Source organism: Alnus glutinosa, chromosome 2 (genome assembly GCF_958979055.1).
Source record: "Alnus glutinosa chromosome 2, dhAlnGlut1.1, whole genome shotgun sequence".
Taxonomy (NCBI): Eukaryota; Viridiplantae; Streptophyta; class Magnoliopsida; order Fagales; family Betulaceae; genus Alnus; species Alnus glutinosa.
The window spans coordinates 24166997-24181813 of record NC_084887.1 but is presented as its reverse complement, the minus strand read 5'-3'; the positions used below and the strand labels follow the sequence as shown (position 1 = coordinate 24181813).

General features: G+C 39.4%; 1 protein-coding gene across 1 annotated transcript; it reads right to left on the bottom strand.

Annotated features, from left to right (window-relative positions):
* Nucleotides 1-1039: 1039 nt before the first annotated feature.
* LOC133860819 (LRR receptor-like serine/threonine-protein kinase ERL1) lies at nt 1040-8825 on the bottom strand. The gene is made up of 27 exons (XM_062296445.1): nt 8402-8825; nt 7710-7848; nt 7506-7577; nt 7321-7392; nt 7126-7197; nt 6960-7031; nt 6685-6756; nt 6408-6479; nt 6234-6305; nt 6038-6106; nt 5811-5882; nt 5628-5699; nt 5477-5548; nt 5326-5397; nt 5170-5241; nt 4979-5050; nt 4807-4878; nt 4653-4724; nt 4447-4518; nt 4270-4341; nt 4098-4169; nt 3941-4012; nt 3801-3874; nt 3506-3637; nt 3072-3410; nt 2206-2576; nt 1040-1798 (listed from the first exon to the last, which is right to left on the bottom strand). The coding sequence occupies exons 1-27, from the start codon at nt 8514-8516 to the stop codon at nt 1436-1438; spliced, it is 2970 nt and encodes a 989-aa protein (XP_062152429.1). The 5' UTR covers nt 8517-8825; the 3' UTR covers nt 1040-1435.
* Nucleotides 8826-14817: the final 5992 nt, after the last annotated feature.

The following is a 14817-nucleotide window of genomic DNA, read 5'->3' as shown; positions in this document are numbered from 1 at the left end:
ACTAAACCATGTGATATCTCAACCTTCATGTTTTGTCTTTTTGGAGGATTGATTTTGAGGATGGAGAGTTGTAAATGTCCAGTACCCACCATAATTCCTATGTACTTCTATTCACGTAAAGTGATAAAAATTTATTTGTACTTTGTCCACCATAATTTCCTGCATTTATTTGTTTGAGGTTGGCGGGGGGCAAAATTAGACACGTCTCACCGCCCTCATTTCTATTATTGTCCCGCCGTGTCACTGTCATGCTGCAAGTATTATTGCCATCAGAAATTGAAGAAGAAGAAGAAGAAGAAGAAAAAAAAATCATTTATACCTACTACTAATATTTTTCTATTTTTCTATTTTATTTTATAAATGGAGTATTTTTGATATTTTGGCTTCTTCCGTTACGATTAATCTTAGAATATGAGAAAATATGCCGATTATCACTCAACTACGAGAGTTGAAGAAGCTCTCAGGCACGCTTTGAAACAATCACAAAAGGGAATTCCCTGATCTTAACGAATGGAATGATTGAAAGGGGACTAATACAATCTTAAGAGTACGAGAGTATGCCAATTATCACCCGGCTCCGAGAGTTAAAGAGGCCCTCGAACACGCTTTGGAACAATCATAAGAGGAGGATTCCCCGATCCTAACGGATTGAATAATTGAAAATGGACTAATTACAAACGGAATTAACGATTGAAATGAGACTATTACATCAAACATCCCCCTTGCAAAAATTTTAAATTTGAGAGGTACATTGAAAGAGTCGTGGAAGTTTCCCCTACATTTTTTTTCAACAAGAGGAAAAGAAAAGTCTACTTTCATCCTGTTTTCAAGTAAAGAATGATTTTCTTTTTCAAAATTTTATACGAAACCCACTGCACTCGAAACTTTCAATTCAGGAATCCCTACCCCAACGAATCTTATGCATTGAAATATTTCAGTTTCTTGCGACAGACTGGCCCAGACCATCCTCATTACGTTTTGAAGATTCGCGAGTTCAATATCTAAACAGAAGAGCCATAAAAATACTCGTGAAAATGTCTGAGAGAGAAGTACCATCTTTTACAGAATCATCAGCTATATCTTGTGGAAACTTTTAACGAAAAAGCATTTAAGGGGCTAGCTAGTAACTTAATGCTTTGAATACAACTAGTATTTAATATAGCAGAGCATAGACAACGCTGTCAGCAACTTCTAAAACAAAATAAATATTACACATTCAGGCTTGCTTGTTCCAAAAGGTTTGGGAGATTCACTGTCCAAAAATGGGTCTATGTATGTCAGAGCTTCAAAGTCGATGAATCCATAGATATTCATCTTTTAACCCATCAAGACCAAAACTTCGTATTTTACCCATCTTCCCTTCTTCTTTTTACCCTTTCATTTCTTTTTGTTTTTGTTAAGATGGGTGCCAAAAAGACTCCAATGGATACTTCCTTCATAGGGTGTTGTTAGATATAACTTCACCGAACCGAACAAACCACTGAGCGTCTGCCGAATTGTTCTCCTGCTGAACTTGCTGCTTCTGCGATTTTGATTGTTGCTGTCCCTTGTCAATCACAAATTGAGCATAATCAACGGTCTTTGGCGGATCAAAACCAGGTTTTCTTGGAGGTGGTGGAAGCAGGGAGACTAAAACCCTCGCAACTTCATGCATGGTTGGCCTCTCAGAAGGGTTTCGCTTCGTGCATAGCAAAGCAAGTTGGAACGTCTTCCTGACATGGGCTAAATCCATGCATGTCACAGAAACCTCAGGATCAACAGCCTCCATTACTGTATTATCATCTGCCTTGGACATTATCTGAGAAATTTATAAATAAATAAAAAGGATCATGTGAAGAACAAGGTGAAGAAAGTCAAAGACTTTATCAGCTGATTTGATCGAACTTTTGGCTTAAATCTGCTTAAGTTGGTAATTTGGCATGGACTGGGATCCAGTGCGCCCCACCCAATTTGGAAATAATAGGTATTCCATGTTTCTTTTCAATTCAATCAAATGCCCCAGCTCTGGCAAAACTTAAGCAGATATTCCCATATCCACAAAAGTTATCATTTCAAATCCGCCAAAGCAACAATGACCATCCATGCCAGATAGGCCAACCAAAGCAAACCACTTCGCCCAGTTTGACATGACCTAGCACTTCATCTATAGATCAACAAAGTCTTTAACAACGTATACAGAAACAACTTTCTGATAAAGAATCATACCAGTTGATGCAAGTTTGACTCGTTTTCCACTGCCTTCTTCCCAGTCAGAAGCTCCAAAAGAACAATGCCGAAACTATAAACATCTGATTTTTCATTAAGGCGGGATGTTCGTGCATACTCAGGGTCAATGTAGCCAATCGTTCCAAGAACATACGTAGATGCATGTGATTTTGCAGTTGAGATGCGTTTAGCAATCCCAAAATCGGAGAGATGAGCCACAAAATTCTCGTCCACCAGGATATTTGAGGATTTAACGTCCCGGTGTATAATTCTGGGGTTGCAATCATGATGAAGATAAGCAAGTCCCTGAGCAGCCCCAACAGCTATCCTCAGTCGTGTCTCCCAATCAAGTTTTACCTTCTTTGATGGTCCTGACATATTCAGCTCAAAACAATCAGCAGTTGTCAAATCTAACCTAAAGAGATGAGACACATCTAATTTTATTGAAAATATAATTTTAACAAGGAAGATAAATCTAGCATAATGGCAATTTGCTATGCTAAAAAAATTAAAAAATTCCATCAATTTTACGTTAAGAAAACAAATTTACAACTATAATCGCAATGATGTAGAACATGGAAATATATAATAAGTTCAAAACCATTCGGCAATCTCAAAATCATCGGCCAAACTAAATTTGCCAGTTCAAATGTTTAAAACACAAGTTCCCAAACTTAAATTTTATGAGTATGTTTCTAAATCCCAACAGAATGGCGCCAGCTTTCCTCCAGAACTTCAATTAAGACATCCTGTGTCCAAAATGCTGAAGATGACAGCATACTTCGGAGTAATAAGAAAATAACATAGGTTCACATACAAAACTAACTAAAAGAAGCAAATAACAAAAACAGTTTAGGCAAGCTAACCATGAAGAAGATCCCACAGAGAACCATTCTCCATGTAGTCATAGAAGAGAAGGTTTCCATTGGGAGACAGTGCATAACCATGCAAGCTGACCAGGTTCCTGTGTCGGATGCTACCAATGGTTTCAAGTTCAGTTTCAAATTCTCTAAAATTGTTTGGACATTGGTTGTAAAGTCGCTTAATCGCAATTGGTCGGGAATTCTTCAAGACACACTTGTATACCGTGCTAGAAGCACCATACCCTATAATATACTTCTCACTTAAATTCTCAGTTATTCTCATTATATCATCAAAGCTGTGAATTGCCATATCCATGTGAAGAATTACAATTGAAGGAGGACCTGGAAGGAAAAGAATCGTTCCTCAGGATCGGGAGTTAAAAATAAAAACAAATAATACACTCTTTCACAAGTATATTGGCATACATAATACATACCTTGCCCAATTCCTTTAGATCCCTTTCCCAATTGCTTTGGTTGGTTAGATTTGTACACAGCAACTATTACCATACACAATAATGTGATGAAGCCCAGTGTCATACAGACAACTGCAGCTGTAGAGAAAAGAGCTGGAATAGAGAAATGCACTTAGTTGTATTGTTATATTGGGATAAAATCCCAACCCCAACCCCAACCCCACAATATGAACTAAAGCCTGACATCATTACAAGTATAATAGTAACTGACTATTAGGCCCCGAACAAAATGACACTACAAGAACCGGTTTAGTACCTCTGGCTTTTGGCATGTAACGTCCACATATTGATCCCAACCAGTTGCCACACAATAATGGATTTCCAATGAAGCTGATACACACGAACAAAAATCATTATCAGAGCCACTAGAAAAATACAAACAATTGCTCCCCATACCTGTCTGGAGAAAACCGCGAAAAGTTCCTCAGAGGAGGTACAACTCCCGATAAGTTATTGTAAGAGACATTCCTTAAATATAAAGCAATCAAGTATTAGAGTAGGGTTCATGAACTACATAAATGAATGCAAAAGAGAAACAGGGAAGTAAACTTACAGAGTGGCAAGACTGAAACAATTTGCTAGTTGATCAGGAATTTTTCCATGCAAATTGTTGTTGTTAAGAATCCTACCATAAAATTTTACCAAGTACTAAGGTGCAACCCAGAAATCTGCTAAGCTACAAAACTGTCATCAAATTAGCAAGGGGGTAGCAGATAGTTACTCACAGAGATACAATATTTTGCAACTGACCCAACTCTGGAGGGATGCTATCCGAGAGATTATTGAATGACATATCACTACAATTGGAGATAAATATTGTTACCAAGAGGAAAATGGCAAAAGGTGAAGACTCAATATTACTCCATGCAAATAGAACCATACATAATGCTCAAAAAACTCACATGATTTGTATGCTTCTGAGGTTGCCAAATTCTGCTGGTAGAGGACCATCAAGATGATTGCTGCTTAAATTCCTGTATATACATATCATCAACATGACCATTACGTATCAAAATATCAATGCAAGGAAAAATAAAGGGGGGGAGGGGTGAGGGGGTGTTCAGAAAACAGACAAAAATTAAAGAAAAACCTTCAATTACAGACTTACAGGGTGAGAAGGTGCTCCAGATCACCAACAGAAGCGGGAACAGATCCTGTGAAATTGTTGCCAGAGAGATCCCTGAAAACATTGTAAAACAAGAAGCCTCCTCAACTTAGGTAGATACTAACCAGGAAAAAAAAAAATTCGTTATGAAACTTACAGTGTATCAAGATTAATAATATGTCCCAGCTCTACAGGAATCCTGCCTCTGAAATAATTTGCTGAAAGATTTCTGATGATCCAGAAAAACTCCCTTTATCAATCAAAAGGAAACACATGTTCCATTGAAACTTACTATCCAACATATTTAAATTCAGTGAATCAACACTTACAGATAAGTCAAACTCTCTAGATTGCGCAAACCCAAAGGAATTGATCCATTTAATCGATTACCATGCACATTGCTTCAGGGGAGGTAAGAGAACAAAAACAAATATCAAATGTATAAGAATTTATCGCGCATAAAATCACAAAGAGAGGACAGAAATGTATGTCATAAGTCATAACCAGTAAGATATCATACAATTGATTCAATGCTGTGCAAGAGCTGATGTTTTGTGGAATGGGTCCTTCAAGCTCATTGTTGGCAAGATTCCTGAGGCATAGTATGACAAGCAAATTAACGACAGAATATTGTTGTAAATGACCAAAGAACACAAAATATAGCATCAGGACGCACAATTCAAACAATTGCTCCAGCTTCCCAAGTTCAGCAGGAATCTGACCATCCAATTTGTTGTCATTTAATTGCCTGCAAAAACTTCTAGCTCAGTATACCAAATAAAAACAAAACCACACATCTGAAAGACATGTTATAGGAGATATCTCACAAGTAGCTAAGTTTTGACATATTGCCAATCTCTGGAGGGATTGGCCCGGTAAGCTTGTTGCCATGGAGGTACCTGGTGAAGCAACATATTTGTCAAGACACAAATTCCACATAGAGAAGATGATTTTCCTTTACCGGTAACAGGAACTCACAGTTTGCCTGTATATGACAAGTTGCCAAGAATTGCAGGTATTGGCCCAACAAGTTCATTCTCACTCAAATCCCTGAGAAAATTGACACAACGTGTAACTTGTAACAGCTAAAACATAAACACTGCGGACAAAATGCCATGATATATAAAAAATAAAATTAAAATAAAATAAACCCATACTTACAGGACAGCAAGAGCCTGCATTAAACCAATCACCTCTGGAATACTCCCGGATAGTTTATTTCCTTGCAAGGACCTAAATGAAAGAGCAATTACAGCTGTAATGTTGTCCCAATGCCAATCCAGAATGAATACAGTAGAGTGTTTGTGAACAGTTCACTCTCCCTATTGAAATAAACAATTCTCAAAGGGATTCAAATTGATAAAATTTAAGTTTGGCAGGAAACTAACAGGGTTGCCACTTGTAGGAATCCAATATTGTATGGAATCTCCCCGGTGATCTGATTGTAGGATATATCCCTGAAATCATTAACAAGAATCATGAAAATCAGACATACAACCATACATACGAACACACACACACACATATGTATATATATGGAGAGAGGAGAGAAGCTGATGACAATTTTCCCAAGGAAAAACATACAGGATTTCAAAACTTGTACAGTTCCCAACGCTGTCTGGGATTGTACCAGTAAGATTATTGCCTCTAACATCACTGAAGACAATACATAAAGCTTTCAGTTTCAGGCTGAATAAAAATGTCAAATCAAAGGAAAACAATGCAAAGGGAACACAAGATAAAATAATGAATACTCACAAATACCACAGGCCAGTTAACTGACACATATCAGGTGAAAGTGTCCCAGTCAGTGAATTGCCACGTAACCCTCTGTAAAAGCAATTTCAACCAAATGAATGAAGATTTGGAGGATTATCCGAACCTTAAACCATTGTCTTACCACGAGCAAAATATTCAACTATCAAAAATTTAACCTAAAACATCAAATTAGAAGAATATCCCCTTTGACTGAAGAATAACAAAAAGGTAGAAGCATATTCTAGTTCAACCCTGTGGTGATGACTCCAGAACTTACAGATATTGCAGCACTTCATTCCAATACAGAAGTCTTGGTATCTCCCCAGTAATCTGGTTCCGAGCAAGATCACTAAAGCATAAAATCACGAAAAGGAAAAGCAAATTTTTAGTAGAAACAAATACACATCAATGGTAATACAAAATAAAAACTTAAACAATCAGGACACTAGCATCGTAGGAAAAGACCAGATTCTGAAATCCACCACGCGGACATACACTTGAACATGCAAAACTCACAACACAGGTTAATCCAGAGAGAAAAGGAAAGCTCACAGAGTCTTGAGGTTTGGAATCTGGGTTAGTGTGGAAGGAATAGGACCTGTCAGCTGATTGTTCTTCAAATTCCTATATGCAGGAAATTGGATCAATTCTTAGTCGATCAGAAATATGTCAGTGTGATCCACAACATGCAAAAAGTCGAGCTATAATTTAGACTTACAAAAGCTCAAGCTGCTTAAGCTTAGATATTGAAAAGGGTATGTCCCCATACAGCATGTTATCAGAAAGATCACTACATTTAGAGTAAGAAACTGATTAGAAAACCGGTATGTAACAGAGTAGAACACTCTCAAATTGACGCAGATACAGCGAAAGGGGAATAAAAGAATTGATCGATAAAAAGGGTAGATTGTACAGTTGCACAAGAGAAGCACAGTTCCCAATTTCATCAGGGATTTGACCAGTAAGCTTATTCCCCTGCAAGTCTCTGTCATCGTTACATTAAAGAATAGTTAAGATCATATTAAAATGGTTCTACCGAAGGAGTAACACTGAAATGAGACACAAATATCATATAACATATAAGAGACAAAAACATACATGGATTGTAAATTTCTCAAATCTCCAATGGCTGGTGAAATCTCTCCACCCAGGTTCAAATTCGACAGATTCCTTAAACAATATAATAGAAACCTTAGAACTAAACCAGTCTAATTTACAGAACAGATAATAAAAATTATATAACTCATCATATTAACAGGGTCAAGAAAACGAAGGAGTGGGCATTAGAGAGAGAAGCATTACAGAGTAAGCACAGAGAGGCTGACATTGTCGCAAAAGACACCGCGCCAGGAACAGAAATCGTCGTTGTGTGCGTCGTCCCAGTCAAGCAAAACATTCACAACGTTGCTAAACGAGGCCTTAATCGACATTAGCGCTTTCCCTATGAGTATCCGCACCATTTTGGCATTATCATATTAGAGAAAATCAGTTTATGCTCTAAAATAATACACTCCATATAATAGTACTTTATTTGTAAGCCCACGAGCTGCTGAAAAAGAAATGGTTATCCATTGACAATCTTTAGGCACATTAAAAATAGAGTAGAAAACTTTCCACGTTTAGAAAAGGGATTCCCTTTCTTCTTTTTGTATTTCTCTTTATAGGCCCTGTTTGGCTGCTGAGAAAATGTGGAAAAGAAAGACCAAGAAATGACTGATTGACTTTGGTCAAAATGGGTTTAAAACAGTTCAAATTCTTTAGTGTCGAAGCTGAAAACTTTTCTTTTTTGGTTTTCTTCCATTTGTTTATTCTTCCGTTTTGGAAGCAACCAGACGGAAAATCACACAACACTGGCTTCTTGGCCATTAATGGTTTCGGGCCACAAGTAACAACTTGTAGTCTTGTACGTAGAGGTCAAAGCTTCTTATAGCTCCTTCTGGCTACAACAAATAGAACCCAATAGAAAGCATATCTCAAGCATAAAGAAAGCGCACCTTGGTCGTTGAGTGGTGAAGCAATGGGACAAAGAAGAAGCAAAACGGCCGTTATCAAACACAGAGAAAGCTCCTTCTTGCTCCTAGTCCACTGCAAGAACCCCAGCTCTTCCATTGCGTGCAAAACAACACAAAACCCCGTACAATGAGTGTCACAAAGTGAGAAAATGAGAGTGATAAATATTGTAGAAGAAGATGAGCAATGGGTTTTCTTTGTGACACACAAACAGAGTGTGTGTGCGTGAGAGAGAGAGAGAGAGACAGAGAGGGAGCAGACGTATTGGCGTGAACTGTAAGGAACACTGGGAGAGTGTGATTGTGTGTTAATGAGAGAGAGAGAGTAGTAGTGAGATAGAAAGATCTAGGACAAGGGCTAGAGAGGGAGACGTAAACGGCGGTGAAGCGACGTTAATGACTGACTGAGAAAGAGAGAACCACAACAGCGGCCGTCATTCGTACTCGCCGTTTCCCAAAGTAGTTGTAGTTTTGGACAGCAATGGTCCAGTGCTAACCCCACGCGCAGTACACCCATCGTGACCCGTGGATGGTGATAGGGGGCGTATGGCTTTATTGTTATTTTTTTGTTCGAGCATGTGTTGGAATTCTACACGCGCGGCGTTTGGTGGCGCGTGTGTTAGTGTCGTACAAGGAGGTAGAGAGAAAACACTGGGGCGTGCTACTGTGTAATACTGGAAATGCCCTATTTCCACTCTACAATTTTTTATGCTTCCACGGATTTGGTTTTTGTTTTGTCTGTTATTGTGGAGAGATCCGGGAAAAGAGTGGAAAAAAGAAATAATAATATTTTCAAAACATATTTCAAGGAAAATATGGGTCTGAACTATATGTCCCGTGTTCCTGAAATGACCAACTCCACGAGAATCCTTTCTGTTTCTTCTTTTGCTACGGACCATAAAGAAAGATAACACAACTTCGTTTTCAAAGAAAACCAGAAACAGGCAAAACTATATATGGTCCAGTAACTTGTCTCCTTGGCCTTGTTGACACCTGACATTGGTGAATTACGTTGGCTTTTTTTAGTATTAAAATTAATATACAAGTCTTTGAGGTATGTAAAAATATTGTTTAATTCTTACAGTCAAATTCAATTGACTGACTTGAATGAGAATTGTATCTCCAAGTGTCATTACGCGCGGAAGTGGTAGGCGAAGATAAACGACCCAAATTAATCCACACATCCAGACATGTGAGATTTGACGCATATTTAATGTGGAAACAAACATGCTCATTCAAACAGTTTTTGATTCTGTTCGAACGAAATTGTGTTTTCATGCAAAAACAAGAAGTTAAAAAATGCGAGAAAGACAAAGGAATGAGCTATTTCTCATTTCTTTGTCCATGAGAGAGAAAGAGAGAGTTATGCACACAAGTGTCTAAGGTTTGGGGATGTTTAGATAGTTCGGGTGCTGTTCAACGTAGAACATGTAGCATTTATCTAACTCATGTGGACACAGACACGTGTTGGGGAATCACTTAAGGACGGCTTGGTGAAGTGGAAGACAGTTGGATGCCATATTAAGTGTGCACGTGTATTTCAGTTATTGTTATGAGTGTTTGTATTATTGTTTCAGGTCTGTTTTGGTATTTTCATGTAGGTTAAGTCTGATATGATATTTTCCTAAAAACCTATCCATTTCTCCTACAAAGTTGGAACATGGTTACTACATGTAATAAAGTGGTGTTAGTGGTTTGCAAAACTGCTGGTAAGTTGTTACGCACATTTCAATCATGGGATCTCTTCTATTGTAATTTAGCTAGTATTTAAACTAGCCGTTAGTATCAATGAAGGTATCAAAACAAATTCTAGTAAAAACCCAAGGAGGACTGACCCCTCGAAGAGTCACCATTTATCTCATTCTATCTTTTTTTTGTTCAGTAAATTAGACTCATAGCAAGTAGTATAAGAGCCACGTTCCTGCAACTATGGCGGAGGGAACCCGTTACGCTCAACTAGCAAACAAGCAAGCCACGGCGACACATGCTGAGACTCTCAAGTAGCATACAGAACTCTTGAAGACCATCAATGAGCAGATAGCTAGCTTAGCCACCAGTGTTGCTGCTATTTCAAATAGTATGGTTGTTCTTAGTCGGACTAACAACCAACAAAATGTCGAACATGGGAGTTCCAGTAGGGAGAATTTGGGAGGAAAGAACCTGGAGAATTAAGCAGAGAAGAGTGGGGAGAACAGTGGCATCCCTAGAGCTAAGTAGCCGAACTAGAATGAAGGAAGGATTCAAACTCGGACTTTGAAGCTACACGTTCCAAGGTTTGATGGGATTGACCCAATGAACTGGATCCTCAAAGCTCAGCAGCTCTTCAACTACAGCTGAACTCCGGAACCACAAAAGGTACCCTTTCCACATGGAAGGGACAACTCTCATATGATACAATTGTTTAATGGATTCGGGGTATGTAGGAAGATGGGAGGACTTTGTGAATGCCCTCAAAGCCCGATTTGCCCCTTTAATCTTTGATGACCATGTAGAAACCTTCACCAAACTAAAGCAAACCTCAACCGTAGAAGATTTCCAAACCCAATTTGAAATTATGTCCAACAGAATCCAAGGGCTAAGTGATGAATTAAAGGTTAGTACATTTTTAAGTAGCTTAAGAGAGGAGATTAGAATTACTGTCACCATGCTTAAACCAAAGGACTTAACCATGGCCTTTAGATTAACAAAGTTACAAGAAGAATAAGTTAAATTGAAAAGTAAGGGGCAGAAATATCAAGCTTGGGGTACAAACTCTACAGGATTCACCAAGCTACCCACAACCTCAAATACACCAAGACTCCCTGCACCTCCTCCATCAGAAACCCGGAACACTACCTTAGCCTACACCAACTTTACCAAAAAACCTAGCATCCTTGTCAAGCGGTTAACACCAGCCCAAATGCAAGAGAGAAAAGAAAGGGGGTTGTGCTATAATTGTGATGAAAAGTTTCAGCCAGGCCACAGATGTAGCCGGCCTAGGTTGTTCTTATTGGAAGGAGTTGAGTTGGATGAACCAGAGGAGATGCAAGTGGAGGAAGTATTTCCAAAGGAAGAAGCTGAAGCCGAACCGCAGGAAGCTGAGGTGCTAGGCATCTCCTTGCATGCCTTGGCATGAGCTGTTGCACCAAGAGCCATGTGGGTGATGGGGAAGATAAGGGAGCAACTTGTAGTGGTTCTCATTGATACAGGAAGCACCCACATCTTTGTGGATCATAATTTGGCAATGAGGATCCGACTTCCAGCCGAAAAGATGAGCCAAGTGAATGTTATGATGGCCAATGAAGATTATGTTCCCTGCATGGGATGTTGTGTGGCTGTGTCATTTAGCTTGCAAGGAATTGGCCGGGTTCAAGGCAAATCTGCAGCTCTTAACCTTGGGGGGGTTGTGATGTGGTCCTAGGAGTGGATTGGTTGGGTACATTAGGTCCTATCCTTTGGGATTTCATTAACCTCACCATGAAATTCAAACACCATAACCAATAAGTGCTTCTGCAAGGGCTCATCCCAACTACTGCCAACCTAAAAGTAAATAAGGAGCTTCCAAAGAAGACTAGGGCAGAGTTCAAGGGGGTATGGCTTCAACTCCTAGGAATTTAAACATCCAAACCTCAAAGGTTCCAAGATCCGATCATTACAGAATTATTGGAGGGATACAAATAGGTGTTCCAAGAACCCTCAGGCTTATCACCCCACAAAAGCTCTAACCATCGGATCTCACTCACAGAAGGGTCCCAACCTACATGTGTGAGGCCCTACCGTTACCCCTACTACCAGAATGTGGAGATTGAAAAGCTTGTGGAAATGCTTGCAACAGGGGTTGTAAGGCCAAGTCAAAGTCCCTACTCATCCCCCGTTATGCTTGTAAGGAAGGCTGATTGAAGCTGGAGGCTATATGTGGACTACTGGGCACTTAACAAGAACACAACCAAAGATAAGTACCCTATACCTAATATAGATTAACTTTTGAATGAATTATATGGGTCAACAATCTTTTCTAAGCTAGATCTTAGGTCTGGCTATCATCAAATCAGAATGCATGCTATTGATGTACCTAAGACTACCTTTAGGAAACATGAAGGGCATTATGAATTTTTAGTCTTGTCCTTTGGGCTGATTAATGCCCCCTCAACCTTCAAAGGTCTTGTGAATGATATTTTTAGATCTTACCTTAGGAAGTGTCTTGGTTTTCTTTGATGATATACTGATATTCAGCAAGACCCTGCAAGACCATTTGAAGCACTTGAAAACTGTTTTAGAGCTGCACCAACAGCATCAATTGTATGCTAAGTTGTCTCTAAGTGTCATTTTGGGTGTCAAAAGGTAGAATATCTAGGACATGTGATTATAGAAGAAGGAGTGGAGGCTGACCCTAGCAAAATCGAGGCAATGCTTAAATGGCCTGTTCCTAAAAACCCCAAGGCTTTGAGAGGCTTCCTAGGTTTAACTGGATATTATAAGAAGTTTGTGAAAGGATATGGAGGAATTACTGCCCCCTGACTAGTCTACTAAAAAAGAATTCATTTAATTGGAATGAAAAGGCAGAAAGGGCATTTAACCAACTCAAATAAGCTATAACTACCCCTCATGTCCTAGGTTTACCCGACTTCTCCAAACCCTTCATTGTTGAGTGTGATGCATTTAGAAAATGGATAAGGGCAATGCTCATGCAAATTGGGAAGCCATTGGCTTATCTCAGCCAGGAGCTTAAAGGGAAAAGCTTACACTTGTCTACCTATGAAAACGAGTTATATGGTTGTACTTTTGGCTGTTAGGAAATGGAGGCATTAATTGTTAGGGCACAATTTTAAGGTTAGAACAAATCAGGAGGCCTTAAAATATTTGCTGGAACAAAGAATTGGAACACCTACTCAGCAAAAATGGGTGTCCAAACTTCTAGACTTTGATTTCATAGTGGAATACAAGAGAGGAAAGGGAGAATAGGGTTGCTGATGCATTGTCCATGATGGATGCTTGGCAAGACACTACTGAAGACTTCCCATCAACTGATTCAGACCAAGCATGCAAGGAAGCAATGAACAATCAGGCCATCAGTACCATTCAACCAACTTGGGTAAGGGAGCTCACCACCAGTTATGCAGAGGATTCAGAGCTTCAACAACTCCAGCAAGGGGCCTTAGACCCGATGAAGTATTAGCTCCACAATGGTCTCCTCTTCTATAAGGAGCGGGTTCACTTAGGCACCCTCAAGCCTTTCCAGCAGCAAATCTAGTAGCAATTTCATAGCAACCCATCAGTAGGACACATGGGTGCTCAGAATACTTACTCAAGGTTGAAGGAGTTCTACTGGCCTGGCATATGCGATGGGGTAAGGAATTTTATTAGAGATTGAGGTCTACCAACGTAACAAAATTGAGACAATCCACCCGGCTGGACTATTGTAGCCACTGTCAATCCCATATCAGAATTGGACAGAGATCAGTATTGATTTTATTGAGGGGTTGGAGTTCACCGTGGGAGATTGGGTCTTTCTTCATCTCTGGCCTTATCGCCAGATGTCAGTGGCCCTTCGCAAGAATATCAAATTATTCCCAATGTATTGCGGGCCTTTTCAGGTGATCCAGAAGATTGGAGAGGTTGCCTACAAGTTGGACCTTCCCTCAAGTTCACAAATTTACCCTGTTTTCCATGTATCCTAGCTTAAGAAGAAATTGGGTGAGCAAATTATGCCCCTGCCTCGTCTTTCGGCTGTTAGTTTTGAAGGAACATTAGCTCCCGTACCAGAAGCTATATTGAAGCGCCGTCTTAAGAAAAAACGAAGACGTGCTGAAGCAGAAGTGTTGGTCCATTTGAAGGGGACTTCAGAGCAAGATACAACTTGGGAGGATTTAGAGGAACTTCAGTCCTCTTTCCCTGACCTTGTGGACAAGGTCCTTTGATTAGAGGGGTTGTGTTATGCGCACAAGTGTTTGAGGCTTGGAGATGTCTAGATTGTTTGGGTGCTGTTCAACATGGAACATGTGGCGTTTATCTAACTCATGTGGACACATGTTGGGGAATCACTTAAGGACGGCTAGGTGAAGTGGAAGACAGTTATATGCCATATCAAGTGTGCAAATGTGTTTCAGTTATTGTTATGAGTGTTTGTGTTTGTGTTTCAGGTCTGTTTTGGTATTTTTGTGTATGTTAAGTCTGTAATGATATTTCCCTAAAAACTTATCAACTTCTCATACGAAGTTGGAACATGGTTACTGCATGTAATTAAGTGGTGTTAATGGTAAGTGGTGTTAGTGGTTTGCGCAACTGCTGGTAGGCTGTTACGCACGTTTCGATCATGGGATCTCTTCTGTTGTAATTTAGCTAGTATTTAAATTAGCTGTTAGTATCAATGAAGGTATCAGAACAAATTCCAGTAAAAACCTAAGGAGGATTGACCCCTCGAA